This window comes from Vanellus vanellus (genome assembly GCF_965231255.1).
Source record: "Vanellus vanellus genome assembly, chromosome: 20".
In the NCBI taxonomy this organism is placed as follows: domain Eukaryota; kingdom Metazoa; phylum Chordata; class Aves; order Charadriiformes; family Charadriidae; genus Vanellus; species Vanellus vanellus.
The window spans coordinates 1,557,906-1,585,536 of record NC_138925.1 but is presented as its reverse complement, the minus strand read 5'-3'; the positions used below and the strand labels follow the sequence as shown (position 1 = coordinate 1,585,536).

The 27,631-nt window shown below is 42.9% G+C and overlaps 1 protein-coding gene across 1 annotated transcript in view; it reads left to right on the top strand.

Moving 5' to 3' along the window:
* Positions 1-27,418, top strand: part of CDC42 (cell division cycle 42) — a 28,704-nt gene extending 1,286 nt beyond the window's left edge. The window contains exons 2-6 of the mRNA XM_082493594.1: positions 12,057-12,198; positions 17,067-17,139; positions 19,625-19,734; positions 19,841-20,038; positions 25,990-27,418. Coding sequence (XP_082349720.1) covers positions 12,094-12,198; positions 17,067-17,139; positions 19,625-19,734; positions 19,841-20,038; positions 25,990-26,079 — 576 coding nt within the window. The 5' untranslated portion in view covers positions 12,057-12,093 and the 3' untranslated portion in view covers positions 26,080-27,418. The remainder of the gene's footprint in view (positions 1-12,056; positions 12,199-17,066; positions 17,140-19,624; positions 19,735-19,840; positions 20,039-25,989) is intronic.
* Positions 27,419-27,631: the final 213 nt, after the last annotated feature.

Below are 27,631 nucleotides of genomic sequence, written 5' to 3'. Positions count from 1 at the left end.
GTGTTCATCTGTGGTCCTTCTAGGAAAGGAGGTGCTAGCTGCCTTTATTCTAAGTGTTAAATCGCAAAGTCCCAAACATTCTTTGTTTTTTTTTTTTAAGGGTATTTAAAACCTGTATCAAGCTCCTCATATTGCTAATCGGAATAACTCAGTAAAGCACTTAAAGCTTTTCCTTTCAGTTAGCAAAAGGGTCTTATGCAAAACCAACTTTAGATAGAAAGCCTTTGTATTCAGCTAGCTATACGTGGAGAATCCGTTGTTCTGCTTCGTAAACTGTTCCTTCTTGTTAGTGTAGGATTATGGGGAAGGCAGCATAGGCAAATGTATATTTGAAGCAAGTCTTACGGGCGTGCGTAGGACTCAAATCAGTATATTGCTAACTGTAGAAATGATTCTGTGTTTAAAGTGTTCACTTGTTGTATGCTTTGGTAACAATGAGGAAAAAGCATTTTTAAATCTTGGCAAGGAATAAAAACTACTGTGATGCAAGATAAAACATGTTTGCAGTTTGGTAACATGTTCTAGGCAGAAATTTTAATCATTAGATTTGCATACTTTGAACTTGGTTGGTTATTCATGACCTGCAACTGATGCTCTTAGTTCATTATAAGTCCTGCTTTGAGGTTATTTGTTTGCCTGGAACCGATGGACTGTTTGGAGAAGTTTATTGCGTTTTTCATTGTTAAATAGAAAGGTTCTGGGAGTCCTAGAGTGTCTGGAGTATTTAAAATGGAAACCGTAGCTCTTCCACTAAAAGAACAATAGTAAACAGAAACATCTGAAACTCCTAGGGATTTCCTTGATGAGTGTGCAGCTGTGCTTTTCTTGCTTTTCTGTAAAATGTATGAAAGGCTGATGTGAAGTCCAGCATGAAGTTGACCGCTAATCCTGATGTAAAAGTTCCTTCTGGTTAAAATGCAGCTGTAGTACTAAAATAAATTTCCAAGTCTTATGAGCACAGGCAGCAGGACATCTTAATTAAAATCTTTTCAATAGCTATCTGTTACCCTGCAAGCTTCAAAGTTAATACAGCATATTGATGTAGCTGGGTTCCAGCTCTGCTTCTGGCTCCTGAGAACTTGTACAATATATGAATATGCATCATTGCAGTTGAGATGTATGTAATCTGCTTTATGCTAATGTCAGGGCTCACAGCTTTTAAGTCATCTATGGGCTTGTGTATTTTACCCCTCTCTTTCCTCTGCCTAGCTTTTGTGGTCAGCCAAGCTTTCATGCTGTCATTAGCCTCGATCATATGAATTTCAATGGTCTGAGCTTCTAGAGTAATAACCTGTAAGGAGGAATTGTAGGGGGATGTAGTTATGCTTGCTCTTGAGGCTCTGTTCCTGAGGAAAGAACACCACCTTTTTTTTTTTTTTTTTTTTTTTTGAAGATGAAGGTGCTGTCAAATTAAATGGAAGTGAAATTGGTTTCTGGTACTGCGGGTAGCAAAAAGCTCTCTTTAACCGCTTAGTGTATTGTAGACTTCTGCCTTGGCTCCTCCCACCCCATTATGCTAAATGCAGATGAAAAACCCCACTGTTTTTAGTATCTAATATATGATAAATAAACCAATGTATTGACTAGATAAGCTTTAATGCTGAATTTTTAAAGAAATCTGAAGTATCTTTACATTTCTGCAGCCTGTCATAATTTAATTATGTGGCTTCCTTCAAGCCCTGTTTAAAATAGCGTACACCATACTGCATACACATACATACGATAAGGGTACCTATCAGAAAGGGTTACCCCTAGAAATGGCAGGTAAAACCCTTTCAGCAGAGTATCTCCTGGGGCTGAAGCCTGGCATAAAGTTAGCCCTCCCAGGGTATGTATGGCCATCCATGTGTAGCGGTCAGTTGCATCTTGCAGCCCCTGCTGCATCTTTATCATGGTGTGCAGGTAAATGCCTGAGATAAGCGACAAAAATGGCATTAAGGTAATGTATTCCCAGCTTCTGGTGGTGGATTGTTGTTGGGTGGAAAAACTGGGTTTGTTTATCCAGTCCTGGGTGTGCAGTAAACTGAAAAGAGTGAGTATGAGAAGCAGAGTTTCAACGTTACTGTCATGTAATTGATCTTCATAGTCTTCCCTTTGAGTTTCAGATAGTGACTTCTGTTTTAAACAGTTTAAAACTTTGAAATAGCGTTTGGCCTGTTTTCTCATCAGTAAAGGAGTTGTCCTTTTCTTGATGTATTGGCTTTTCTTCTAAACAAGTGACATTTTATAAAGAGAAAACAAAGAGTTTTGCAAAAGCTTTTAAAAAATGTTTTTCTATTTTAAGCTCTTGTGCTGCTAATTCACTCCATTACTTTTGAATGTTATGGGATGATTCCTAGCAGGAGAATTATTCCGTGCACTGTTCTCTTGTCTCTTTAAAAAAAAGTTTTGTTTTTTTCATATAGTGATGTTGGGGTTTCCTTTGAGCCTTTCTGTCTGGAGGTGGTGTGCAGATACCGCCCTCATCTGCACTGAGACTTCTGTGCCTGTGGTCAGATTGCTTGGTATCAGTGCATGTTTTCAAAGTCTAGACCAAACTGGGGCAGGGTGAAGGTTTTTACCTTCGGTGTTAGAGCAAACCTTGAACTGGGTAGTGGCGTGGGACTAGTGGAGGCCTGGAGGCGGACTGTGCGACGGGACAGGATTGCTGTCACTTGTGGTGCCAGACACACAGCAATAGCTACGGCTGCCAGAATTGTCTTGGTTTGTAACGAGCTGGTTTGAATTGCTCAGCTCTTCTCAAGTTGAAAGATGCTGTGCTGTGTTTTTGGCCAATGATGTGTGTTCTGTTTGGGGCGAGAGGGGGAAATGTCAAAAACGCTTCTGCAGCTTTGGATATAAGGAAGGAAGGCATCTGCCACTCCATCAACTGGTTTGCCTTGAGCCAGCTCTGGTCAGTAAACAGCTGAATGCAGAAGGGCTTGTTGTGGGAGGGCTGTGTACTGGGCTTGGATTTGACAATAGGCATGCTCTGGTGGTGGTTCACCTTGGTGTGTTTGAGCAGTTAGCTCGAGTTTAGTGATTTTTCTTTTTTTATTAGTGCTTGTGAAGTGTTGCTGAGCTAAAGGCTTAGTTCCTCTCAGAAGATCTGCCTCTTCCACGTCCTGGAGTGGGGGCTGTTACTTTTTCTTGAGCATCTTCTGCATTTACCTACCGCTCAGAAACTTCCAGTTGCCCAACAGACTCTTGGTCCTGCTGCCTCTGCCATGGCGCTGTGGGTGGCCCGTCCTCTGCTGTGCAAGGGAGGGCGGCTCCAGCTGCTCCAGTTCCTTCCTCGGCTTAGGTGAGTGCAGGGCATCCTCTCCCGCTTCAGTTCTGGCGCTAGCGAGATTTCCAGCTACTTCGTTAGTTTTAATAGAAACGCCAAGGTAGCTTGGCGGCTTGGAAAAATCGCTTTTGCATGTTTTTTCAACAAAGCTTTATCTCTTTAGTCCTCAGACAGTATGTTGCTACTTGACCTGTGCAATCCCCCCCCCCCAAACACACTGCATCCTCAAGGCACCCTTCTGTCACGGAGCATCCACAACTGTCCTGTTCCCGGAGTGTAACAGGAGTGAGGAGCCATCCGTTGCAACTGATGCGCATGCAGGGTGCTTTCCATTATGCAAAAATGTGCCTCAAAATAGAGGAACTTCTGCCAGTGTCTGTTTTACCACTGTTAAATGTAGTTGCATATTGGTATGGGGAGAGAAACATTGAGGCTAGTGTGTGCCATGGTTTGTTAGTATGTGTGGAGTATAGGTACTGCTTGTATTTTTAAATATTAACAGTATGAAACTAAGCTGCTAAAGTTAGGTCTTTTAATTTGGTATTAAAATACTGAACATGATTTTGTTACACATTAGAGTAAAACAGCTTCCTGTAAAGTATGAAAGTGAAGAGTAATAATGTAAGATTAAAATACCTTTGACAGAAGAAGACTTAATGTAAGCCCACATACTTCCCAGAGTTTAATCTGGGGCAGGTTTTGACAGCGTATAACCTTAACCAGGGTGATAACAGAGAAATTAACACTTCTGCTCTTTTCTGTTGAGGTTGGTAAAGTTAAGGTAGCTGTTGTGAGCCTTGCAGTGGGCGAGTGGGGCTGTGCCAGCACTAAGGCTGCTGGGCAGATGTAGGCATGGCTGGAACTGGTGTGGCAGCAAAGTGCCCGCTGAGTCACAGTCGCTGTCTGACCAGGCTGCATGGGCTGCTTTCTTGTTTTGAACTTAGCACTAAAATAGGATGACATGGCTTTCCCCTTCTTTTTTTTTGAAGTTACAGAACTTGAAACGTGTTGGTAGTTTAGGTTCAGGCTTTTAAAATTCCCCCACCCAGCTGTCTTCACTTCCTACCTTGTGTATGTCTCTACTTCAGCAGTTTGTTTTGAGGAGCCTTTATGAAGATGTGCAAAGTAGCTGTCAGTTCTTACCTAATTAGAAAAAGATGCATTAAGTGCATAAAATACCAGTTGATCTGACAGTTGTGTTTTGAGAAGAGATCCTTTACTGCTTCCTTGGTAATTCGTAGTAACTTTTCTAGAAGCGGGTGCTTCAAAACTACAGAGATGTTGGGGTACACAGGCTCTGCCGGGTGGCTGATTTAGGGATGCTCTGAGATCCCAGACACATACTTTATCTCTAACAGGGGTTCCCAGAATGATAGCAAGTTTTGTGTGTTTCAAGAACATCAGCCAGAGAGCTCTAGTAGGTTTGTTGTGCTCCCAGTCCAGCTCCATTGGTGATGGTGCTCCTGTGTCTCTCCAGACAGCTCGCTTTTGTGGGCCTGCCTAAATGTTTCCCATTCTTGTGTCCAGCATCAGTTTGAGACTGTGGGTGTGGGCAGGCTGGAGCTGGGGTGTGCTCTGCTGCTGTGAGTCCCTTCAGATTGAGACCCACCGTCTGCAGATCTGCATCTGTACCCCAATTCTTGTGTTTGTCTTGATACCAGCTTGTAGTGCATCTGAGCTTTTTTGGCCTTCTGTCTCCTGATTAGACACCTTCCCTATAAACCAAATAGCAGTGCTGATTTTTGGAGATGGTTCTCCCTTGTGGAGTGCAAATTCTGAGATAGGATTTAATGGATTGCCTGACTTGTTAGTGGCAGTTAAAAAAAAAAAAAACCAAAACCAAACAACCAGTGTTTAAAAAGAAGGATATCTTTTTCAAGATCCTGAAACTGATATGATATGAGATTGTTTCTTCAGTCTGTCCCTTCTGCTTTTTGCAGGTTCTGCCTTGGACTCCATGATTTGCCTTATTCTAAGGGAGTGTGACTCCTGCACTGGTTTATAGCTCGACAGCCTTTTTAAGCTCTGTTTAAGAAATTAAATACCCGGGCCTTAAGCTCAATTTGGAACCTTTGGGAAGCAACAGCATTTCTGTATATAGGTTGTGTGCCTGCAGCAGTCTGAGCTGTGGGCGAGACAGGCAGGTGATCTTGGGCACCAGGTCGTTTAGAGTGTAATGTATTCTTCTAAATTTCTTTTACCACATTACTAGCATAGAATTGGTGCATGTGTTCAGTTCTGGGGTGAGATCTCCATGAAGGAGCTTCCTAGCAGGCTGAAAGGTGGGGGGCTTTGGGCTAGAAGATTTAGGTAACCTCAGTAAATGGCTGCTGTACCCCTGTGGAGGAGAACACTGGCTGTGGTAATACTGCTCTTGAATCCAGTTTTGCCTTCTCTGCCAGTTTGTCTTTCTGGAGTTCAGCTCTTAATCAGAGAGCAGCTTCTGTTGGGGTTTTGCATCATAGGTTTGTGACTATATCAGTATACGAAGAGGTCCAAGGTCTTTTAACTCCGCTGTTGATGGCTGAACTTGTGCGGTCTCTTCATTCATAGTTTGCGATCTTTACAGAGAACTGGTGCATTGTCTGCAGTGATCTTTGTGGTGAAGTGTTTGCTGCGCCAGGTTTGTAATGCAAGCATTCAATTAATACCTTCCCCATATAATACTGCTAGCTATCTGGTGGGCAAACATGATTGCTTGGATCGTGGTAGCTGATTTTCTCTCTTTGGTGCCCTTGATTTGGGGGACTTTTCAATTTGAAAAGCAAAAGTGTTAGTTTGTAGTACGGCTAAAGGACGTGACAAGAGACCTTGAAACGGTAGGGCAAGAGTGCCTTGGAATAGATGTGGTTAATCTAGGAACAAATCAAACACAAACACTTTATTTGGAAATGTGTGTGTGTTTTTTTATAAGGTATGAAATGAAAGCAATGTGGAAGTGTGAAAGTGGTTAACAGAGATCAGCATGTGTAAAATCCTGTGAATATTGTTCCTTTTGCTGTGGACTCCCGAGTGCTTTGAGCTCACAGGAGTTAAATGAATAACCTGTTTACTGTACAATTGCATTGTGCGGGAGGAAAAAAATATTAATGGTCTTAGTCTTCAAAAACGGTTCTGTTTTCTTGCATGGCGTAGCAGGCGCTCAAACAGGATTTGGAAGCTATGACAAGCTGGTTCAGCTTAGACTCGTGAGTTAATGGTGTGTACTAAAAAGCATCATGAAATGGTTCTTGGTCATCAGCCGGCAGTTGCTCGCAGCAAGCTGCGTTCAGCCGGTACCTGTGATGAAATGGCAGCAGTTTCAGTCCCGCCTGAAAGAGGAAGTCGCGGTGCTGCTGGGGCTCGGCAGGAAACTAGTGCAGGATGTGTGGACAGATTTGACAGCTCGGTTTCCTTTGGCGAGGAGAGTGCTACACATTTTGACCTGAAAACAGGCTTCAGTAGCTTAAAAATAAAAGGAATCTTAGCAAGCTTGAAGGCTTGTGGTTTCAACATCAAATTTGCTTGTACGGTACGATCATGAAGATTCTTACCTTTTGCTTTAGGAGAGAACACTGATTGTGTACAAAGACCCACAAAATTTCACTGAATTCTTTGCAGTCAGTAGTTCCTATTGCCGCTAGAATATATTGCGACTACTCTGTGTTACGGGTGGTTTTTAAAACTAAGGAGCTCCCCTACCAACACCACATTTCATGTGCTTGCCATTAAAATGGGAAAATTAGGCTTGTACAAGAGGGGTTGTGGCTGTCTCTGTCAGGGTGCATTTGGGACGGCATTTCTTGCAACTTCTGTTTAGTAAATGGGAACCTGCCATAGGTACCATGGATTCCTTCACCCTTTTCTAATCTCTTGGTGTCTTTTGGTGCGTGCACAGGCCTGTATGAAGAAAGTGCATAATTCTAAATTTTCCTTTGCACGAGGAAGGATTACCTATGTACACAACATCCCACTGTGGAGACTTGAGTTAACTCTTCATTGCAACATTTGCACTTCTGCCACTTTTTGGGATTAATCCTAAATGCGCATCAGCTGTCTTTCACAAAAATGTAACCGAGCTTTAAAGCAAAATTCTGTAAAGTGGGCCTGTTGAGTCTGGAATAGGGCCATCTGATGAATTTGACAAACTTTATGAGGCTTTGTAATCCACAGTTTCCAGGATGTTGTTGAATTCTGTGAAATCCTGCTGCTGTGATCACGTGCTGTACAGGTTAAAATCAACGAATATTAGAAGTATGATCAGTTAACAAGTACTTTCCTGAAGCAATGGAGTCTTTGATTACAATACAGAGAGGTTGAGAAATTAAATCAATTCAGTATTGTGTGTGTTTGTGTTTTTTTTTTTTAAATATGTCTTTAGATCTTGTGGAATGGAACTAAGCCATCTTGTCTTGCATTACATTCCCAGTCTTTATCAGCTCTCCTCTCTGGGCTTGGCTCGATGGCTCAAAATCCACTCACTGCACTCAAACTGAGATGACTTTACCGTTTTCCAGTCTGTTTCGATTCTTTCAGATATTTAAAACTATGCAGTGTGTTTTCTAGTCCTGCTGGGTGTTGTGTGTGTCGACTTCCTTTTATTAGGCTACTTTGGAGGGGGGGGATGAGTTATTCTCAAGCTGTATCTTGTACTGGACTACATTTCTTTTAAACCACGAGACAGTGATGTATGTGTCTTTAAAGCTTTTCCAATGGAAGAGCAGGTCCCAGGGTGGTGCACCTGAGCTCCCTAAAAATGAGCTTGTTTTCAGCTGTGTTCCGTGGACCTCTTTAGAAGTGGTGAACATAAAGTAGCTCATCCTGCTAATCTAGAAAGCCTGCTAATCCAAGTAAAATAACTTATTCAACAACTCCACTTTCCCACTGGTAAGACTCTTGAGGCCTATGCTTAAGACTCTGATCTGTTTAAAACTTAGGCTTTCTTATTTCAGTATTTAAAGATAAAGTTGTATAGTCATTAAGGATAAAAAAAAAAAGGTGAGGGGATCCTTTTACCTAAAGATGCGCTGGAATGTGTTTTGGTCCTTTAAGGGTGTAATCCTGAAGTCTCTCATGGGGTGGGGGAAGGGGGATCTGTGAGGAAGTGGTAGTCGCTTGGTACATAGAGAACTTCTAGTGGGTCAGTTCAATGTTTTTCATGGTAAATTCTGTTAATTTCTTCCTTTAGGAAAAAAGAAAACAAACCAACAACAACTAAACAACCCCAGTGAGGCTTTTCCACGTGGCCTGTTGTGCAGTTCAGGTTCTGCTTTATGTTCTGGAGTGAGGCCTCGGGTTATTTGCACTCTGTTTTGTTCCCACTGCCAGAATACTCAAAGGATTGGGTCAGCCGGGAGGAAAAGGTGGTGTGTGGGTTGAGTTCAGAGCCCTTCCCTCCCGCTCACACCCAGCGTAGGGTGGTACGCGTTTGAATCGGTGATGTGGACCATATCAACCCCATGAATTTGAGGTGCAGGCTGAGAGTAAGCAGTGCTTTTATGGGAAATACTCTTAATTTGAACTGCTGCTGTTCTTTATTGTACGAGAGTAATTATGTAGATCAAGTTGCATTCCCTCAGAGTCAGAATTGAGTGTTGCAGGAGTAATGCAGCCTGCGTGCAAGGCGTGTATGCGCAGCCTGTGCTTTGTCCTAGCCGGAGTCTTTGAGCTGAGCCCTTCCCAGAGCCAGTGGGGGCCTTGGCTGGGTCAGGACAGGGCAGAACTGGAGGTTTGCAGTACACTCGCCTACTGCACCGATGGGCTTTCTCATACTGTGCTTTCATTTTGTTGCTTGCTTGATGCTCTCTGGAGTAATGAGTTTTAAAGAGTAATGCTAAATACATCTCTCTGTCTCTTTTTGTTTTTGAAGGGCATATGTGAGTGTTTCTTGTACAAGTGCAATACAGAATTTTAAGATTTATAGTTAATCGTGGATAGGTATGCTGCAATGAGCTTAGGAAGTGCTCCAGAGTTGGATTTTTCCTCTAGTGTGCTTTCTGGATTCTGGAAAGGCTGTCTTGAAGCAGATGTGTAACCTGCAAATTATGGGTAAACAAGAAAATACAAATAACTGGGGTGAGAGGGTAGAGGAGGAGGTAGAGCCAGAAGGGAGGAGAAAAATACTGAGTGGAGGAGGAGGTGTCTGCCAGGGGAGGGCAGGGTGGAAGGGAGATGGGGTGTCTCTAAAGGGGTGGCTGCATAATGCTGTGATGCTGGAGTCCCCTTGTGATAGCACTTGGGGTGAGCAAGGACAGCTGGGGCAGAGATTTCCTCAGTGTGGGGGATGGTGTAATGAATTCCAGCTGAAATTGAAAAAGCATACGAGAAATGGCTGGGAAATCCAGTGTGGGGAGTTGTTTTGTGCTAAAATTATTAACTCTGAAAGGAATTCATGAAGGCTGCTACCTGTTCTGTGCAGTGGCACAGCTGGATGGCTGTGTTTGGGTAAATCCCCAAACAAAAGGCATGATGGTGCCTTATGGCATGGATAAGGCTGGCAAGCTAGTGAAGCGTGCTGGTAATTTGGGCTGGCTTTAGTTGGAGTGTGCTTGAGTTGGTTAGCTAGGTCTGATACCTGTTTTGATGTGTTTTTTAAAATCTACTTAACAAGTGAGTCATCCCTTTCCACCTTTGTTTTAAGCGTGAAGCCTTTCTTAATTTGGGACTGAGTTGCTCTGTTCCATTGCCTGCTTGCTTTCTGGTGGCTTTTTTAATTCTAAAATGTGACTTTTTCTCAGTGATCCATGCCAGCAGCATGGCAATGCAGAAATACGTGAGCACCTTAGCAGTCCAGGCAATATCAACTAATATTACTTAAACGTTTTCTGTGTTCGTGTTACCTCAACTGTTTATGTCTTTTGAAATGGAAATGATTGCTTCGTCCTTCCGAGTAAACATGTGTTTGCTTCAGGGCCAAATCGCAGAGCTTTTTGTAGTATTAATGAAGGGCCTGTTGATGCAGCTTTGCTGTGTGCTGCTGATCATCCTGTCTGAAACTGAGCCGTGCTTCATAAATCAACAGATTGTATTATTTTGCTATTGAAATACGGCACCAAGTAGAGGACCGGTGATAACACTTGATGCCTATGCAAATCCTTCATCGTCTGTGTGTATGTTGAAAGAAGCTGTATAGGTAGCAGTGTTGAGTGCGTGATGTACTAAGTTGATGTCCTGCTCTGAGGAAGCGCCTTTGTGGCTGTTTCCTAAAATTGACTGCTGTGGATCTCTCTGTGGTTTGTGGGAGTGGTAGTGATTAGTATTCACCTACAAGTACTGTTTTTAGGAACTTTTGAGGATGTTTGTTATGAAGTTAGCTGGCTGTCTAAATCTTTGAGCATCCCTGCAGCATCTGAAGTGGTATAAGGTTTGTTTTGAGTTGAAAGGCAACTGCTAGCCTTGCAAGTGATGGATGGGATGTGTAGTATCAGATCATGTTGCTAGCTACGACCAGAACACTCAAAAACCTGGAATTGCATTGTACTTCTTCCAGATCGCTCTGAGAAGTGAAATCCCAAGGAAGTGCCCAAAGGCTTAGTTCAGTAGGGATCAATTCAATTTTTTTTGATGCGGTTACGCAGGTCTGAGAGCCATGGCAACATCCATCCTAGGCTAAAGCATTGCCACTGTTCTGAGGGTAAATTTGCTGCAATGGGTGTTTCTTCTTGTCCTCTCCCCCCACGCCCTGGCAGGGGGTAACTTGGTTTGCAAGTCTTTGTTGCTGTAAATAAAAATACTCCAAATAATATGGAAGCGTTGAAAGTCAGTGGGAGCTTTGCCTCTAGGTATACTGGGGTCAGGATTTCACACCTGTATGTGAATGAATGGCCAGAGGCCTGGTACTTTAATAATTAAAGCAATGTATTAATGAAGGGCAGCTGTATCTGGCACTGGAGGTAACTAAATAATGTTTGGAGGTGGCATTGATGGCAAATATTGATTTAGTTCATGTGCTAAAGTCTGTGCTGGGACGGTGTGGAAGTGGCTGGTTACATGATTTTGTAATGTCTGGAGAGTAATATGATTCCTTGGGAACCAGGTGCCCTGCTGAGCTTCTCAGGGCTGTTAGCCACTTCGCAGTGGGGATAAAGGTACATGTTAAGTAGTGACTTTAACCAAAAGATTGTAGAAATGTACTTGAGCTTTAAAAAAAAGCCCCAAACCTAACACACACACCCCTCCCCCCCAAACAAAAAAGAAAGGCAAAAAAGGCAGGGGGACGAGCCATTAATCTGTTTATTTCTGTCTGTACCTGCTTATTTTTATCCCGTAAACTAGTTTCAAAGCTCATACTGCTGAGCTCTCTTTACTGAAGTGCTCTGCAGAGGGAAGATCTCTTGGGAGGCATGTATGTTACTCAGCAGCTATGGAGACCCAAGCTTACGCTGTTGACTTTCGGTGCATCTAATGCTGTGTACTTCCATACCCTAAAAACAGTCTGGAAAGGTCTTAAGACTCTTTTTCCCTACTTCTAGGTAACTAGGAAAAAAATCACACTGAATTTACCTAGTCCTCCTTCACAGTGTAGAAAAGTGACCATGTCTTAGGTGGTGGTTGACAATTGTATGCAGCGGGAGGAGGGGTCTGGCTGTAGGGAGGAGGTATTTGCATTTATGAAAATAAGCAGCTTCCTATCTTGTGTGTGTGATGGAGAGAAGGGATCTACCAACTGATCTAGGAATGTCTCATTTTCAGATCCTATACGTGCTGGTAGTGGTTTGGGCTCCAGTTGAAGCTCATCAATGACCTGTACTGCTATATGGTGAGAATGAGAAACATCTAAATATATGTTTCTTTTTTTTTTTCCTTCTAGGTTCTCATTGGAGTTGATATTCTAGTAGACTTCAGCTATGCAGACGATCAAGTGTGTAGTTGTGGGTGATGGTGCTGTTGGTAAAACCTGTCTCTTAATTTCTTACACAACAAATAAATTCCCATCGGAATACGTACCAACGGTAAGTGTGTGAATGGCTCTAGTTGTTCTTTGGGCATGGTGGGGTAGTAGGGCAGCATGAGTTTCCTTCCTAACTAACTTTTGTGGCATGCACGCCTTAATACTTGTTCTTACAGCCTGCTTTCCTCTTGGAGACTAAGTAATACATCATGGGAGAGGAGTAATCAGTGTGTTTGGTACACTGCGGCTGCCTGGTAGCGCTGGGATACCTTTCCTGTATGTGGTCAGTTCCTTCTGCTTGACTGCTTCGCAGAATCTGGGCTTCTGTTTGGCTGCCACCAGCAGAATTCTGTGACCAAGATTATTTGCAGTTGTTTGAACTGCTAAGTGGAGAGCAAGGAGCAGGAACACTTGCTTTCCCTGCTTGCTCTCTCAGTTCTTGCCACATCTTCATTTTTAGAGAAAGTAGTATTTTATGTTGCTAGAATAGTTGGTAACTGCAGTTAACATTTTCTGATGCTCATTTCTGCTTTGCAACTCTGAGAGATGCAGAGGTTGTGCAGTGAACTGTGGAGTGTGGCTAGTTATTTCACGCACGCCTAGCTGAATTCCTGTTTGGATCTAGACTGCCCAGTCTCATTCATTTGTACTTCCAAACACTTGCCGTCTTTGTGTGTAGTCCTTGACTGTTTTTAAGTAACCTTTTTGAGTCTTATAGGCTCAGTTTTCTGAGACACTGAGTCCCGTGGCTTATCTAAAGATCAAGTTGGGAACAGTTTGCTGACTGCCTGCAAGGCACGTGTGCATTATCTTTCTAATAGAAAAGTGCTTTTCTTGTTAATATTGCATATGAAGATCAGCCTGCTGACACTGAGGTGGTTCAGTTTTTTTAGTGAGGTTGCTGTGAGAGACTTTGGCTTCTGGGTGCTCTTTTTATTAGTTTTCTCTGTTACGGACCTGAAAAGGCCATCTTCTACACATCTACAGATTGAAGAGTTTATCCAGATACCTCAAACAAATTTGGATCTGGAAATGCATTGTGAAGAGGTTGAATACCTGTTGGTGGAAGGGTAAATGATCTTTTCTGTTATTATTAAAAGAACAGGTAGCTCCTCCGAGATGCAGGGTAGCTCTTGCCTGATAGCTCTTTCAGAACAGCTGCTGCTTTATAAAAATGTCCTTTCTTTGTGGAAAAGAAGTTGCAGTGAACTTCGTTGCCTCTTTTTGAGGTATTGGTTTTGTACGCTATCCAAAGATCTTCAACTTACCAAATTTGAGGTTTGTTAAGAATAGGACAGACTTCCACAGAACAAAAATGTTTGTGTTTAGTTGTAGATCTGGAACAAAAGATGAAAGGACTCCCAAAGCTGAGAATTTCAGGTTGGATGCAATGACCACCGTTAGGAACCTGAGGGTTGTGCTGTGGAAATGGAAACCTAAGTTCATCTCATGGAGATCCTCTCATTATGGAAGGGAAGAAGTTGCATTTGAAACTGTGTTTTGCCATTCTCAGGTTTTTGAGAGTGGTGTTAAGTATCCTGCTGTGATGCGTCTAGATCAACCACATCCCGTGCTGTGTCTGTGGAAGTCTGCTTGCCCTATTTAAGCTATTCTTTATGGTCAGGACAAAATGAGAGAGGTCAGGGAGTTCAGGCAGTGAGCGTTTCTATACTTATCCCTAGTGAAATGGCCCTTAATTATATTGAAAAATGTTGTAATCTTAAAGTGTTCTGAAGGCTTGCAAGTTTGTCTGCTGTCCTGCAGATGGTAGTACTGTCTGTAAATCCCTGCTAACAAGCAATGTGGAAACTCAAGGAAACAAAGTTCCTTGCCAGTAAAGTGTGCTTAAGGTGTGCTAAGGCTTTTTTATAGTGCCTTTTAAAACTGTCCCATGTTTCTGGAATAGTATTTACCACTGAACCTCATGGCTTGAGGCACTCACTGTTCTGGGAATATCACAGGCCTATTCCTAATTCTGTGGGTCGCCTGGAGGCATATTTCATACACTGGAAACTGGTAAGTAACCTCTGATATTCTGGTTAATACTTCTAGTAATAAATGGGCAAAGAAATTTAACAGATAGCACTGTTCCCAAAATGAAAGCAACCTGTCTGCGAGTTGACAAGCTTTAATGTTCCCAGAATGTGTGTGGCTGAATAAGGACCCTAGAATAAAGTAGGTAGGACTCAAACCTGCTTCATAAAAATGTTTAAGCACAAAAAAACCTGGAGATAAATTTCTGATTTTTTTTTAGAAGCTGGTAAATCAGGGCCAGTGTAGTGACAAACACCAGGAATCCAGCTGCAGCAGCTACTGTGAAGTCTCCCTTGAGATGAAGGTGGCACCCTTCTGCCTTGAGGGTGTCCAGCAGCGCAGGGCACAGAGCAGTTAGTGGAAGGTAGGGGTGCTTTAGCAAATCGGTAACAGTCTGGCTTCAAATGGAGCTGTGCTGTGTCTGTAGGCACGGGAGCGCCTGGTGTGAACTGCCTGTGCTGTTGCCCTGCGTAGCTGTGCTTGTGCACCAGTGTGGCCAGAACATCCATGGAAAATGCACCAGTTCTAATAGATCAGTTTCTTTCACTTGGCTCAGTGTTCTGTAGCTTTTTTTTTTTTTTTTTTTTTTTTTTTTTTTTTTTTTAGGATATTTCTCAGTGGGAGATGGGTTTCATACTGGTACTGCACCTGGTTTGTCACCTGCATATTTTTTATGTCATTGCCATTCTCAAAAAAAGGCGGCATGGGGCATGTCTGTGGAAAGGCACTGGCAACATCTGGGTAGTGGCAGATCAGGTGCGAGTCTTGTCACATGAAAGCTCATGCTGTAATGGGCTGTCTGGCACTGGCAGGAATTGAAACTCATTGGGCTAATTTTTGCTCTGGTTTTGAGCCTGTTTAGCACAACTGAGGATGAAGTTGTCTGTGGGTGTGCGATGAGCCTGCAGTTGCCAGGTTTGTCTGAAGGCTAGCCTTGTAATCCCGGCCTCCTTAGAGCTGAACCCCAGACTTTTTCAATAGTGGCTGTACCTTAAAAAAAACCAAAAAAATTTCTGTTTTGCACCTAGGGACCTTAAGCCTGCAAAAAACTTACCAAAAAATAGTGAGGGAAAATACATGCTAATCCCCCTAAGGGGCAGCCACAAGTGGTATTATCGACTTGCTGTTCACTGGGCAAAAATGAGGGGATGTCTTTGGGGGATTAAGCTGCCGACTGTCTTCTGACATCTGAAAGAGCAAATGCTCTGACCTTCAGCATAGAGTATTCCAGTTTCTTGTCCTGTACCTAGCAATAGATGAGTTCTCATCCTGACCTGTCCTTTGGACTCTTGAAGTAGTAGTTGTGGTATATGGAATGTGCTCTGTGAAATGCCTTCCACCCTCCTCCAGCCTTGAAGGTCTTACTTGTAGCTGGACACTTTCTGGGGTGTTCAGTAAGGCAAACTCAGTGCGATGGGTGAAGGGTTGGGCTGCAGGTAATGGAGATGAGTGTTTTAATCTCTTGCAGTACTTTAAAATCTTGAATGCTAATCCAAAAGAGCATGAGAGGTGACTTCTGCTTCTAGCTGATGTTCCTGGGGACGTGCAGCATGCTGTGGCCATAGCTGCTTTGTCAGTCTCCGAGTTGTGAAAAGTGGAAAAAAATAGTGTGGTGTCGGGTATTGCTTTAACCAGGGCAGTCAGGTGGAAAGGAGAAGGATCTGAACCTTTGGAAGTTCAGCTTTCAAGTGCTGTCTTGCTGGTCTTATCTCAATTTTTAGTGGGATTTTCTCAAGGACCTAAGCTCTTACTAAAACCCTGTTAATAGATGCATGTGACTGCTTATTTCTCCATGTCCGTCCCTCCTCACTTCCATGAAAAGCTTTTGAGATGACTGCTGGCCTTTTTAATGATGTGGTTTACTTCAGCTGCAGGAGCTGCTTGGACTTCAGATTTGTGTTGAAGCAGAGCTTCCCTATTCTTATTTAGAGATCTCAACTGTCTCCCAGTAACCTTGCAGCACAGTATGCAGGGACAGGCTGTTGGCTTTTTTTTTTTTTTTTAGTGGGAAAGATTTTTTTGCCAAAGGCACTTTCTGAAATACTGTCTGTTGTGATTCTGAAGATAAAGTGGCTGTTGAAATTAAGGATACTGACTCCTTAATGCTGAGTATGGGGGTGATGAAGGAGAAGGCTTTGGGTAGGTCCTCACGCTCAGTTGTGTTGTGAACAAGTTACTGGGGGAAGCATTTTTGGTCGTGTTGGCTACCCTGTGTAGCAGGTCTGCCCTTGAGCACAGTACTGTTGTGCTAGGTGCCGTACAGAGACAATACTTGATCTTCTGGAGCTGGATTTTCCATCTAGATTGAGAGTGAATTGGGCACAGACTGATTTCGATGAACTATATTGCTTTCTCCAAAGATGGAGGATAAATTCCCGTTGAAGACATGGAGTCTGCATTGGATTCCCTAGGTGGCCAGAAAGACGAACTTCAGAGGACTCGGTTCTGTGAGAAGCAGCCCCATAGCTCTGTGCCCCGAAGGGCTGAAGTTTATCAGTTCTGCCTTTGTGGGGATGTGTTTACTGGGTCAGACCAAGTGTGAAGGTTGAAATTTCTGTGGCAGTGTGGGAAACCTCTGCAACAGCTCTTGCCTGTAATTGCAGGTGCTTTAATCAGTAGCTTTTACCCTGTTCTGTGCAGTGGTGTACCCTGGCATGCCTGGGCTTGAGATCTCTCATGGAAACAGCTCTTGCATCCCTATTCCAAATTGAATTGTCCTGTTAAGAGCCCTAATGGTAACAGCAGTGTAAGTCGAATGGCTTCTGTTACCCTGTGCAGATGACTCTTGCACAAATCAGAGGTGGTCTGGCAAGGTGAGTAGGACATGGTTTGAAACATGGCTTATTCACATCTTCTTAAATGTGCTTCTCATTTTTTTTTTTTTTTTATTACCAGGTTTTTGATAACTATGCTGTAACAGTGATGATTGGAGGAGAGCCTTACACCCTAGGCCTCTTCGATACTGCAGGTAAGAAATCAAGTGCTTGTGTCATTGTAACTACACAAGATTTTGTTGAGATGATATTGAACATGAAGACATACAGTTGGTTCTTTTTTTTTTTTTAATGAAAGAGCACAATCTTTCTTGACTGTTCCTTCCTGACCTTTGGGAAGTTGTTAAATTGAGTTTATTAAAAATCAAAACCAAAAAAAACCTCCAAAACCAAACCAAAACAAGAAAACCTTTGACTTCCTTTAGAGCTGTTTGATTTTGTGACACCAGATGACAAGTTTCAAACATTGATATCTAATCTAGGGGATACCTGAAAGATAGGGGTTTTCCATGTTTTTAAACAAAATGAGACAATTGTGTTGAATAAAATATGTGGATTGTGTGTGGTTTTTGTATAGTAAATAGGCTATTTTTTGACCAGATGTCAAGACAGAATGCCCAACATTAGAACACCTTAGATGTGCATGTGGCATGTGTTTGCATTCTTAACATGGATGAAATCAGGATGTCACGTGGAGTTTAATAAACCCTCTCACTGTGGGCTTTTTTAAAACTAAAAATAAATCTGCAGGCTTCTTTGTTTATGGTTATTGGACTGTATCTCAATTTCTGCTGAAGAAGCATGCAATGATTAAACAACTACACGTTGATTTGCACATGTGAAAATTTAGCAAGAAAGGAGAGAAACTGGTTTGACTGCTAATTACCCAGTCCCCAACTTGTAATAATACCAAAGTGGTATGGCAGCACCTGGTATTGTAAACTCTCCTTGAAGAGAGTCCTTCCAGAGATCTTAGTTGATAAGCTGTTACCTAAAATTGTCTTCATAGAACTTAATCTGACTGTTTCCAGATATATTCTTACAGATGCATCATTAGTCTCTTAGTCGATTAATGAAATGATCTTACACTTCTAATTAAACACTATAGCTTCAATTAGCTCTTCACATTCTTCACCGAAATGCGATTTGTGTGCTAGTTACTGCAGACTGCCTCGTTCATGGATAAGGAGCTGAGTGGAGAAGAGAGGCTCCTTCCTGCCACGTTGTGTATGCTGCTGCAGGGACTGGTACTTAGATGAGTGTCAACTATAGCACTGCGGTACCTGCATGGCTAAAAGCTGTGTTAGTTCCTTCTCTGCCCCGTTTGTCTCTGAGGTCCTGTGGGTTTGGGCCTCTGTAAATTGTTGCACCTGTAGATATGCATATCCATGGACTGCCTGTCAACACGAGTGCAGCAATCCGTCTAGTAATTCTGAACACTTACTGAGTGCACGTAGGTGCCTTCACGCACTTGTGAATATAAAGGCTTTCCTTTCGGACCTGGGCTGCTGAAGTGGGAGGCTTTTGTTCTTTAAAGGTCACCTGCATTTTGATAAATAGTAGCCAGCATAAGTTGCAGAACTTAACAATGGATAAAACCCCTATTACTGTCAAATTAAAAAAAAAAAAATAAAATCCTTTGAGACTGTACTATGAAGACAAAGCTTTTTGGAGTAGTCTGTTACAATCGCAACAAGACATTTTGGTCAGTGCTTAGCTCCTGTGTGTCCAGCCAAGCGTGATAGCTGTAACAAGCTGTTTAGGCCTCTGTCTTCAAACTCTAGATCTTCCTCTACTGAGATGTCCAAGGTGTTGAGTCATCTCCTTCAAGGTCTCAAAGGTCTTTGTCCTGTATGGTAGGTGAGAGAGCATCAGTTGAAATCTGAGGCATTTTGAACAAGTGTTTCTGATGTGGTTGCCAGTGAGTACAGCAGCTCCTTTAGTGGTAGGAGCAAGTGCTACTGAATGGAGCAAGAGGAAGTTTAAGAATGAGTTAGGGCAGAGTCAGGCTGGTGGGTCAGTGCTAGTGGTGGCCTGCAGGGACTGCCTGCTCTTACCGACCCACAGGGAAGAGCCTGGCTTCCTCTGAAACTCAGCTGGTGCTGGGACTTTGATGCATTTTTAGGGGAATGCTGCTGGACGGCCTGAACATACTTACCTGTACCAGCAGCATTCTCCTCTTGCTGCTTGGAGGACACTTCATTAAGTGTTTGCAAGCGTAGGTCAGAACATTCTAGTGAACGTAAGTGCTTCCCCCCCCCAAACTGCAGGGTTTTTGCAGGGTGATGAAATTTGATGGCATAATACTTTTAATGAATGAACTAGGTGCAGAAGACTTCATCTATAACCAGATCGGTGTTCTGGAACTTTTCGTTATAATTGAGGAAAGTGTTAGGCAGTCTGAGGGTGTTTGTTCTAAAAATTTACTAGAGCGTACTCCTATCAGACTTCCCAGCTCTCCTGTGACTTTAAGCAGCTCATTGTTACATAGCAACTGAATGAATTCTGAATTTGAAAAATAGGATCTTTGAATGTTTGGGTTCAGGGCATGTGTATTTGCTTAAGAGTTAGGATTAATCACAGTAATGCTATTGTGCCGGGATATGCATTCTAACTACCTGTAAAAGGCAGTGTTTTGTTGTCTGGGTCTAATACTGTGTTAATTTTCTCCTCTTCTAGGTCAGGAAGACTATGATAGATTACGACCCCTCAGCTATCCACAGACAGATGTATTTCTGGTCTGTTTTTCAGTGGTGTCTCCTTCTTCATTTGAAAATGTGAAAGAAAAGGTTGGTTGAAGTCTGCCTAAAAAGGGAGCTGCTGCAGTGATTTTTGGAAATAGGTCGGGAGTTATCTTAGGTGGTTAGTAACAAATATTTTGTCTTCTGTCTTTAGTGGGTACCTGAAATTACTCACCACTGTCCAAAGACTCCTTTCCTGCTTGTTGGGACCCAGATTGATCTAAGAGATGATCCCTCAACAATTGAGAAACTTGCCAAGAACAAGCAGAAGCCCATAACTCCAGAGACGGCTGAAAAACTGGCCCGGGACCTGAAGGCTGTCAAATATGTGGAATGCTCTGCACTTACGCAGGTGAGAGTTGGTCTTTGACCATTTTTGCTTGCTTGTATTCTATACTTTTTTCAGTTATGGGGAAAACCAGCTCCATATGGGTGTGAAAGGGTATAAGATCTGTTTCTGCTGTTGACACGGTGGCTTTCTCTTTGTCCTCTTGTTCTAAAGCACAAGGAGTTGGCAGTGGTACAAAGAAAATTAGCCTGTGAAGATTAGGTGTAGTGCAGAGGGGTGATGGAGGAGGATGTGCTCGTTGTGTTTGCTTTTGTGTTGGAGGAAAATAGCTATTGAAAATTTAGAAGGTGTGTTATGGGCAATAAGTGGGTTAGGACACAGAATGCAGCTCACTACTGAAGAGAGGCAAAGAGGAAAAAAAAAACCTCTCGGAAAATTCAGTTCTGGTACTTCTAAGACTAGAAGCCTTCATACTTGCAAGAACTTCTTTCTCTTCCTGTGCAGTTGGTGGTGAGCTATGTTTCCTGTGTCCGCCTTGAGGTGAAAGTTCTGTTGAAACAGAAAATAACAATGAAATAGTTCTTAAGATATAAACATGATGATGTTGTGTGAATTAACTTGTGAACGTGAGTGTAAAGCCAACTAAAATAGCTGTTTTAAGGCCAGGAAACCTGATTATCCTTTCCCCTTAAGGTAGGAATACTAGGGGAGGATGGGAGCCATCAGCTGGCTAGCTGGCCGGTTGCCTTGACTTTGGATGCCCTAGGAACTTAATTTTGCGTGTCTACTCTTGCAGAATTGACTACAACTCTTTCACACTGCTCTGTAAAGAATTTGTCCCTACCTGATGTGCATGGAACTAGGAGTGCAGAGTTTCAAGTCCTTCTCTCTTTTCAGTTTTGTTGTGCATTCATCTCTAGTATCTTAAGCACAAAGCCTTATTGCTAAACTTCACGAAACCTGAAGTTTTGCTTATCTTGCACCTTTTTGCCCAGATTGCATGTTGCCTCTTCCAGTTGGGATCCTGAGACTCCTTTTTTTTTTTTTTTTTTTTTTTTTTTTAAACAAAGCTTTGCCTGAATGTTTGCTGACAAGGAAGAGGCTTTTGATGGAATTGTGCGGAACACTGGCGCTGGAGGTGGTGTGGTGAGGCGCAGTGCAGTGCAGTTCATCTGGGCAATCCCTGATCAAAAGGTGGTCTTGGCTGTGCTTCCTTACTGCCCACATGCAAGCTGAGGGTTAATTGTGCTTGAGCTAATTCTCTTAGATCTGTTCAGTCCTGAAATACTGTTTTAGATGGTGTCTGGCACATCCCGAATTCTGCTGCTAACTAGGCTGTAGAACCTGCTAGTTGGATAAATGCATACCAGGACTTTTTGTCCTGTATTGCTCACTGAGACCCTTTCCTCTGTGGCTTTAAACTTGTCTTTTTTAGTCTGCTCAAATTGCATGGAAGCACTTAAAATTACCAGAGTAAGAGCTGATATGATTAAAAATTTCAGTGTTTATCCATTCTTCTTATTTCCAGATAGACTAAACTGTATCTGTTGCAGAGAACAGCTTTATGCACTTGGAAGCTCAGCCTGAATTTCTTCCAGAGCACTAGTGCTTTTGTACCCATTGATGGTTTTAAGAATCAAGAGTAATGTGGGAGGAAGGTTCAGAAACCTTCTCACCTGGAAGACTAGTCGGTTTGCATCTGCTCTATTCTTCCTTCATTTGTTGTTGACTCCCCTCACAAAGCACCTAATTCTCAGTCAGTCAGTAATAGCTGCCAAACAGAAGTGTAGATTGTCTGCAAAGGGTTGTTCGAAGTTCTCGGCAGCGATCTAGCTGGCAGCTTGCTAAACACAGAAGTCGGCTGGCTTTCCTAGCCGGGAGGGTTGTTTTCCTACCTGCAAGGCAATGTTGAAGTAGCCGGTTTCAACCGAAGCTAGACTCAGCTGGGTAGTTCACTCTCTTTACCTTGGCTTCAGTCTACACAGTTCACTTCAGCCGTCCAGGGTGTTTTTTTTTTCCTTCCCAAGTAATTTGCAAATGACTTTGACACCACAGTAGCAAGTAATCATAAAATCATGGATCCAGAGCATGTTTGTTTTCCTGGAGGAAGAATTTGCTTGTCTGTGGAAGAGGCAATGTTCTGAAAGTACTAGTGAGTCGTAAGGGGCTGAGTTTCTGAATCTCTTCTATAAAGACAGAATATTTCCTCCCTGAGTCTGGATGATTCTGCGGTGCTGAGGAGTTGGTTCTATCCGCCCTTTCCTCAGGCTGTGGAATCCCTTTTTGTGATGAAGGCACCTTCAGTGTCTGTCTGCAACTTGTCTCTTCAAAATAGTGCCCAATACCACTGTGAAAAGTGGGTAACGCTTTGCTCTTAGGAAAAGGTGAGCGATAAACAAATTACAACTAAAATGGTTGTTGCTTCTTTTATACTTAGTTCAATGTCTGAGCAGCCTTCCTGAAGCTCAGTGCAGGTACCTAACACAAGGGAGAACTTTGAATTCTGTTCCTTTTTTGTCCTGATGCCGGGTTGACAGTTTTGACACGGATTTATGAAGTGTCTTAAAGTGCACGTGAATGGAGGAGGTGATGGGAGCCTGAGCTCAGCCTGTTCTCCAGGGCAGCACAGGAGCTGTGTTACTTGAACCGGAGTGTCGAGGTCTGTGTACCGGTGGTATCGAACACAGTTCCCTTCAGGTGGTTACTCTTGTACCATCCAGGCTTGGTCCCATTTTCACAATAGCTTTGTCCCTGTCCTGTGTGTGTTGTTTTTTTGTTTTTTGTTTTTTTTTCCCCTCTTCCCTTATCCCAATTTTTTGCCAAGCCCTTCAAAAGCAATCCCAAATTCTGTTCTCTTATTCTCCTGTGCAATGGGAAAACAAAAGAAGAGTCCCTGAATAGGAGAATTAAGGAAGCATGTTTTCTTGACTCTTGCCCTGCCTGGGTTCTTAATCTATCTAACAGTACATAATTGAGTTTATACTCCAGTCTTATTCTCACAGAGAAAGAAAATCTAATTAGTACTCAGGCTTCACACAGGCATTATTTATCTGAAGTCTCCAGCTCTTTTGTCAGCCTGGATTGCAACTCATTTAGAAAAAAAAAAAAAAGTTGCTGGGGAGGATGTACAAAATGATTGTACGTGGTAATTTCCACTACTTCTGTTCTTTCAAGTATAATCTTACATGTAACATGGAGTTAAATGCTTCCAGATGGAATTGTCTTAGAAATCTCCCATGTATGTGCCTTGGTAAAACAAGATTAAAGACCTTCTAAAAGGGATATATCCAGTCTAACCTGTGAGGGAGAAACCAGTTACATTTGAATGAATTAAAAAAATAATAATCTTTATTTTGCAAAGACTACAATTATTTACAGGAAGTAATTTAAGCTTTTCTGTCTGTCTTTGGCTGGGATAAAGCAGGTCTGAGTTGATGAAGATTGCACTCATGACAGTAGATTTAGGCGAGTCCAGTTAGCATAACCTGAGCCAGGTTTCACTTCTGGTGTTCACGTGCAACTTGGCAGCGTTGTGTGGGAGCGGTAACGCACTGCGGCGCTCCTGTTGTGCTTACAGCAAACGCAGCGCATGCTTCATGCTCCGGTGTAATCCCTGCAGACTCCTTGCAGCTCTGTGACTGCTTGTCTGGTGTTGCATCTCGGTTATTCCAGTCCTTAACACCGTTTCTGTCTTCCTGTGACTTGAGTGGTTATACTTGCTTTGGTAACTAAACTGAATAACTGAAATGCACCGTTTCCATGCTGGCTCCCAACGTGGAAATAGCAGCCCTGGTAAGGTATTGCATTGCTTCTTAAAAGACTTGATAGCCAGTGTCTGCAGATGACGATGGCTTACCAGAGAGGTGCTGCTCCGATCCCAGATCCTGTTTTCCCAGTCGTCTGGAGATCTTCAGTTATTCAGGGGCTGAATTCACAAAGCAGAGGAGGCGTTCGGAGCCTTTGCTCTGGACTAGCTGCTGCTGGGCTAGTTGGGAGCAGTGAGCCCACGCATCGGGTGTGCTTGCTTACCCACAGTGGGTGACTAAAAAAGGTTTACCTGACCTTCAGATCCCTGTAGTGGGGCAGCTGCTCTCCACTGTGTGTATTCCCCTGTGAACTCCCTAAGTGTATATTCAGCAGTGAAATGGAAACCACCATCTTTTGTGCGGCCCCTCCCACCCCTGTGTTCTTGCCAATTGCTGCTGTGTTTGTGCCTCTGCCCTTCTGGGTGTTCATTTTGTCTAACTTGGTCTGTCACACGTTCTGTCTGTCTCTGACATTGACTTCTGGGTCATCCAAATGAGATTTCCTCCTGGGATCTACTTTGTTTTTTTTGCAAAGTAAATCTGTTTACTGCCTCTGTGAATTCAGCCTGGTCTATCCTGAATGCTCTTTGTATCTGCTTGTTTTTCTCTAATCCTCTAACCTGGCTGCTGTTTTTTCTCCTCCCCTCTGTCTTGTAGAGAGGTCTGAAGAATGTGTTTGATGAGGCTATCCTAGCTGCCCTCGAGCCTCCGGAAACTCAGCCCAAAAGGAAGTGCTGTATATTCTAAACTTTCTCCTTCCCCTCTTGCTGCTTCTTCCTCTGTCCCACTACTGTAGAAACCTGGTTAAAAAAAAAAAAAACCAACAAAAAAAAAACCGAATAAAACCACCTTGATTGAAAGCTGTTGTGTCTGCTTACCATCTTAGAGCAACCTCTGTATTAGCTCTTGGACTGAAAACAATATTTAATATCTTTAGTAAAACGCTGTGACCGTGGAACATGAACTGGACTCGCTTAACTCTCTGCTGCTTGGGTTGCCAGATGTGGGTAGCTTTCTGATTCAGGCTGTTGGGGGAAAGGATGTGGTTACATCATTATTTAAAGAAAGATCAAAAGAATAAGACATGATGTTTGATCTTCCTGAATCCAACTGGAAGAAACGATGAGTGGATTTTTTTTTTTTCAATTTCTACTTGTGACTCTTGTTAACTGTATTTGCATGACAAAAGTACATGAAACGGTGATCTGCAAGTTAAGCTGTAACGTGAAGGGTTTTCTGGTTCTCCTTTGTGCAGTGAGATGTTTTTCTGTTGCTGTTGCTTTGGCTGTCTGTGCTGTAGTGGAGTATTTGTCGGTTCTTGGGGGGAAGGAAATATCAATGTACTTGCTACTGCTTTATGAACTGTTAAAATTCTTGCTTTCACTAACATGGTAGACCTCTTCATTTCAATAATAGATCCTTAAAGCCTGTTACTGTAAGATGTAAAGCTGCTTCTTACTCTCATGCTTCTGATTTTTATTGTTTTAAGGAGAAAACATCAATTGTAGCTTGTCTTTAAATTTTGGAATTAAAAATTGCGGTTGTTTGTATAAATGACTGATGAAGCTTTATTCCGATTTGCACTTTCTGGCTTCAGTTTAACACTTAACGCAATGTACGGTACCCGCTTCGTACTCCTCTCATCTTGACTTCTCTGATACCATGCACAGCTTCTGGGCTCTACCTGGCTGCTCCTAACCGCCGGGTGTTTTTGGGGCTGGCAGCCTGACCAGAGCGTGTACCAGACCGATTTATCGTTGCATGCTTGCCTTGTCTCTTCTTTTCCCTGACACACGGGTGTCTGTGCTGCTGTACCCGGTGTGCTCCCAATCGAGCTCTTCCATTTGAATGCAGCACTTTCTGCTTTGTCATTAGCATGTGAAACATGTTAGTAGCCAACTAATCATAAAAATTGCCTTAAGGAAATGACTTTGGTACGTGTGTGTGTTGCTTCTTGTGAAGTATACTGGTCTGGTCTCGAAGGATCCGTGTTCCTGTTCGGAAAATCAGATGCTGTCCTAAGGAACTGCAAACGGCAGCGACGCAGCTTGGACAGAACTGAGCTGAGCAAAGGAGACTCTGGGAGTGGTAGATGGCAAACCTCGATTCGTCGTTAGAGGGGTTTGTCTGCCGCTTGGCTTTCTGTGGTTTTGTTTGTGTGAAAACTCAAAAATGAGACTGCCCCTTTCTCTCTTTGCCCCTTTTCAGAAAGGCCTAAAGAATGTATTTGACGAAGCGATATTGGCTGCCCTGGAGCCTCCGGAGCCGAAGAAGACTCGCAGGTGTGTGCTGCTATGAACGTCCCTCCAGAGCCCCTTCTGCAAAGCTGGTGTTTGATGTCATACTAAAAGCAATGTTTAAATCAAACTAAAGATACAAATTTTAAAATTTGTTTTCGCAATAATGACAAATGCCCTGCACTCCCATCTCCCCCACACGATCCCTGTGTGAGATGAGAATGTTAGTGTTTATTCCCCAGTGCCCCCTCAATTCAGTTAAACTAGTTAATTTTGAGTAATTATGTATTATCAGAAAACACTGATCAGTACTAGTTTTTTATTTTGTTTACTGTTTCTAATTTTTTTTTGTTTAAAATCCAGGCATGCTTGTGATGACTTTTTCTGTAACAGACTAATTCTAGGCTGTTTACTGAAGCCTTGTCCCTTACGCCAGTCTGGCGAGACTTGGTTCTGGTTTCAATAACTTCTAGGGCTGTTCTGCAGCCAGCCAGCAGCCTGGGTGTGAGCAGGCTTTAGTACTAAAGACAAATACAGGAAAGTAAAATGTCCCAAGCTGGTGCTCCTCTAAGAAGGAGTGTAGAAAATGCATCTGCATCTCCTCTGAAGTTGCCTTGTATCTCTTCCCCTGGCTTTCCACTGTGCAGGTCATAAATTTCTACCCCATCCTCTAAGTTATGAAGCCTTAGGAATAGGAGAATCCTTTCTCTGGATGCACCATCAGACTTGAAACTAGCTTGCCAGTCTCTTCCTTAATGTTTGACATGAGAAGCTTTTGTCACGTGATGAAGAAATAACTGCACTTTTTAAAGCATGCCCAGCTGATTCAGTTGGCTTTTAACGAATCCATCTTCTGCCGATCCTTAATTATTAGAGAAATGCTTACAATGACCAGCATATACACTGCTGTGTGGACACTCTGAAAGGACCTGGTGTATGTAAAGACGAGTTTTGGAGCTGGCCCTGGTGGTGCATCTCTTACAGGATGGCTTGGCATCCTTCAAGGAGGGGTGGAAAGATAGACCTGTGTCAGGAGGAAGGATCTGTGGGGAGGGGTTTCTAGTGTGTAGTTTGGCACCGTATAGGGACCAGTTAAGGGAATCCCCTTTTTCTGCATTTTGCTCATAAGTAATCTTGAACCTGTAAGATGGGTTCCAGCCCGCTGAGGATTGTGTGCAGGGTCTTTACGTAGACTGACTGCAGTGTCGTAGGGATTTTACCAAAAATATATTTTTGGCTTGCAAATTCAAAGTTGTTTTTTAAGATGTAGGGAATCTTCGCCATCTTCCAAAATTCCGATTTCTTGTAGACTCATTACTGTTGAACCAATGCTCTTTCATGTCTAAGTTCTTTGTATATGCATTCTTTTCAGATGTATTAAACATAAAGTATCTTCACAAGCCTGCCTGAGGGTAGTTATTTCCCTTGCCTTTCTCTTGAGTGTGAAGGACTTGTAAATACAGCTTTTATCCCTTGCGAGCCCCACTCTCCTCCTTGGAAGTTAGTTTGGGTCTTTCCTTAATGCTTAATCCTGTCAGTTCATGTCTTCCCTCATCTCTGCTGCTGGCCTCAGTTCTGTCAAGACTGCTCTGATCTTTGATGCGGAGTCTTTG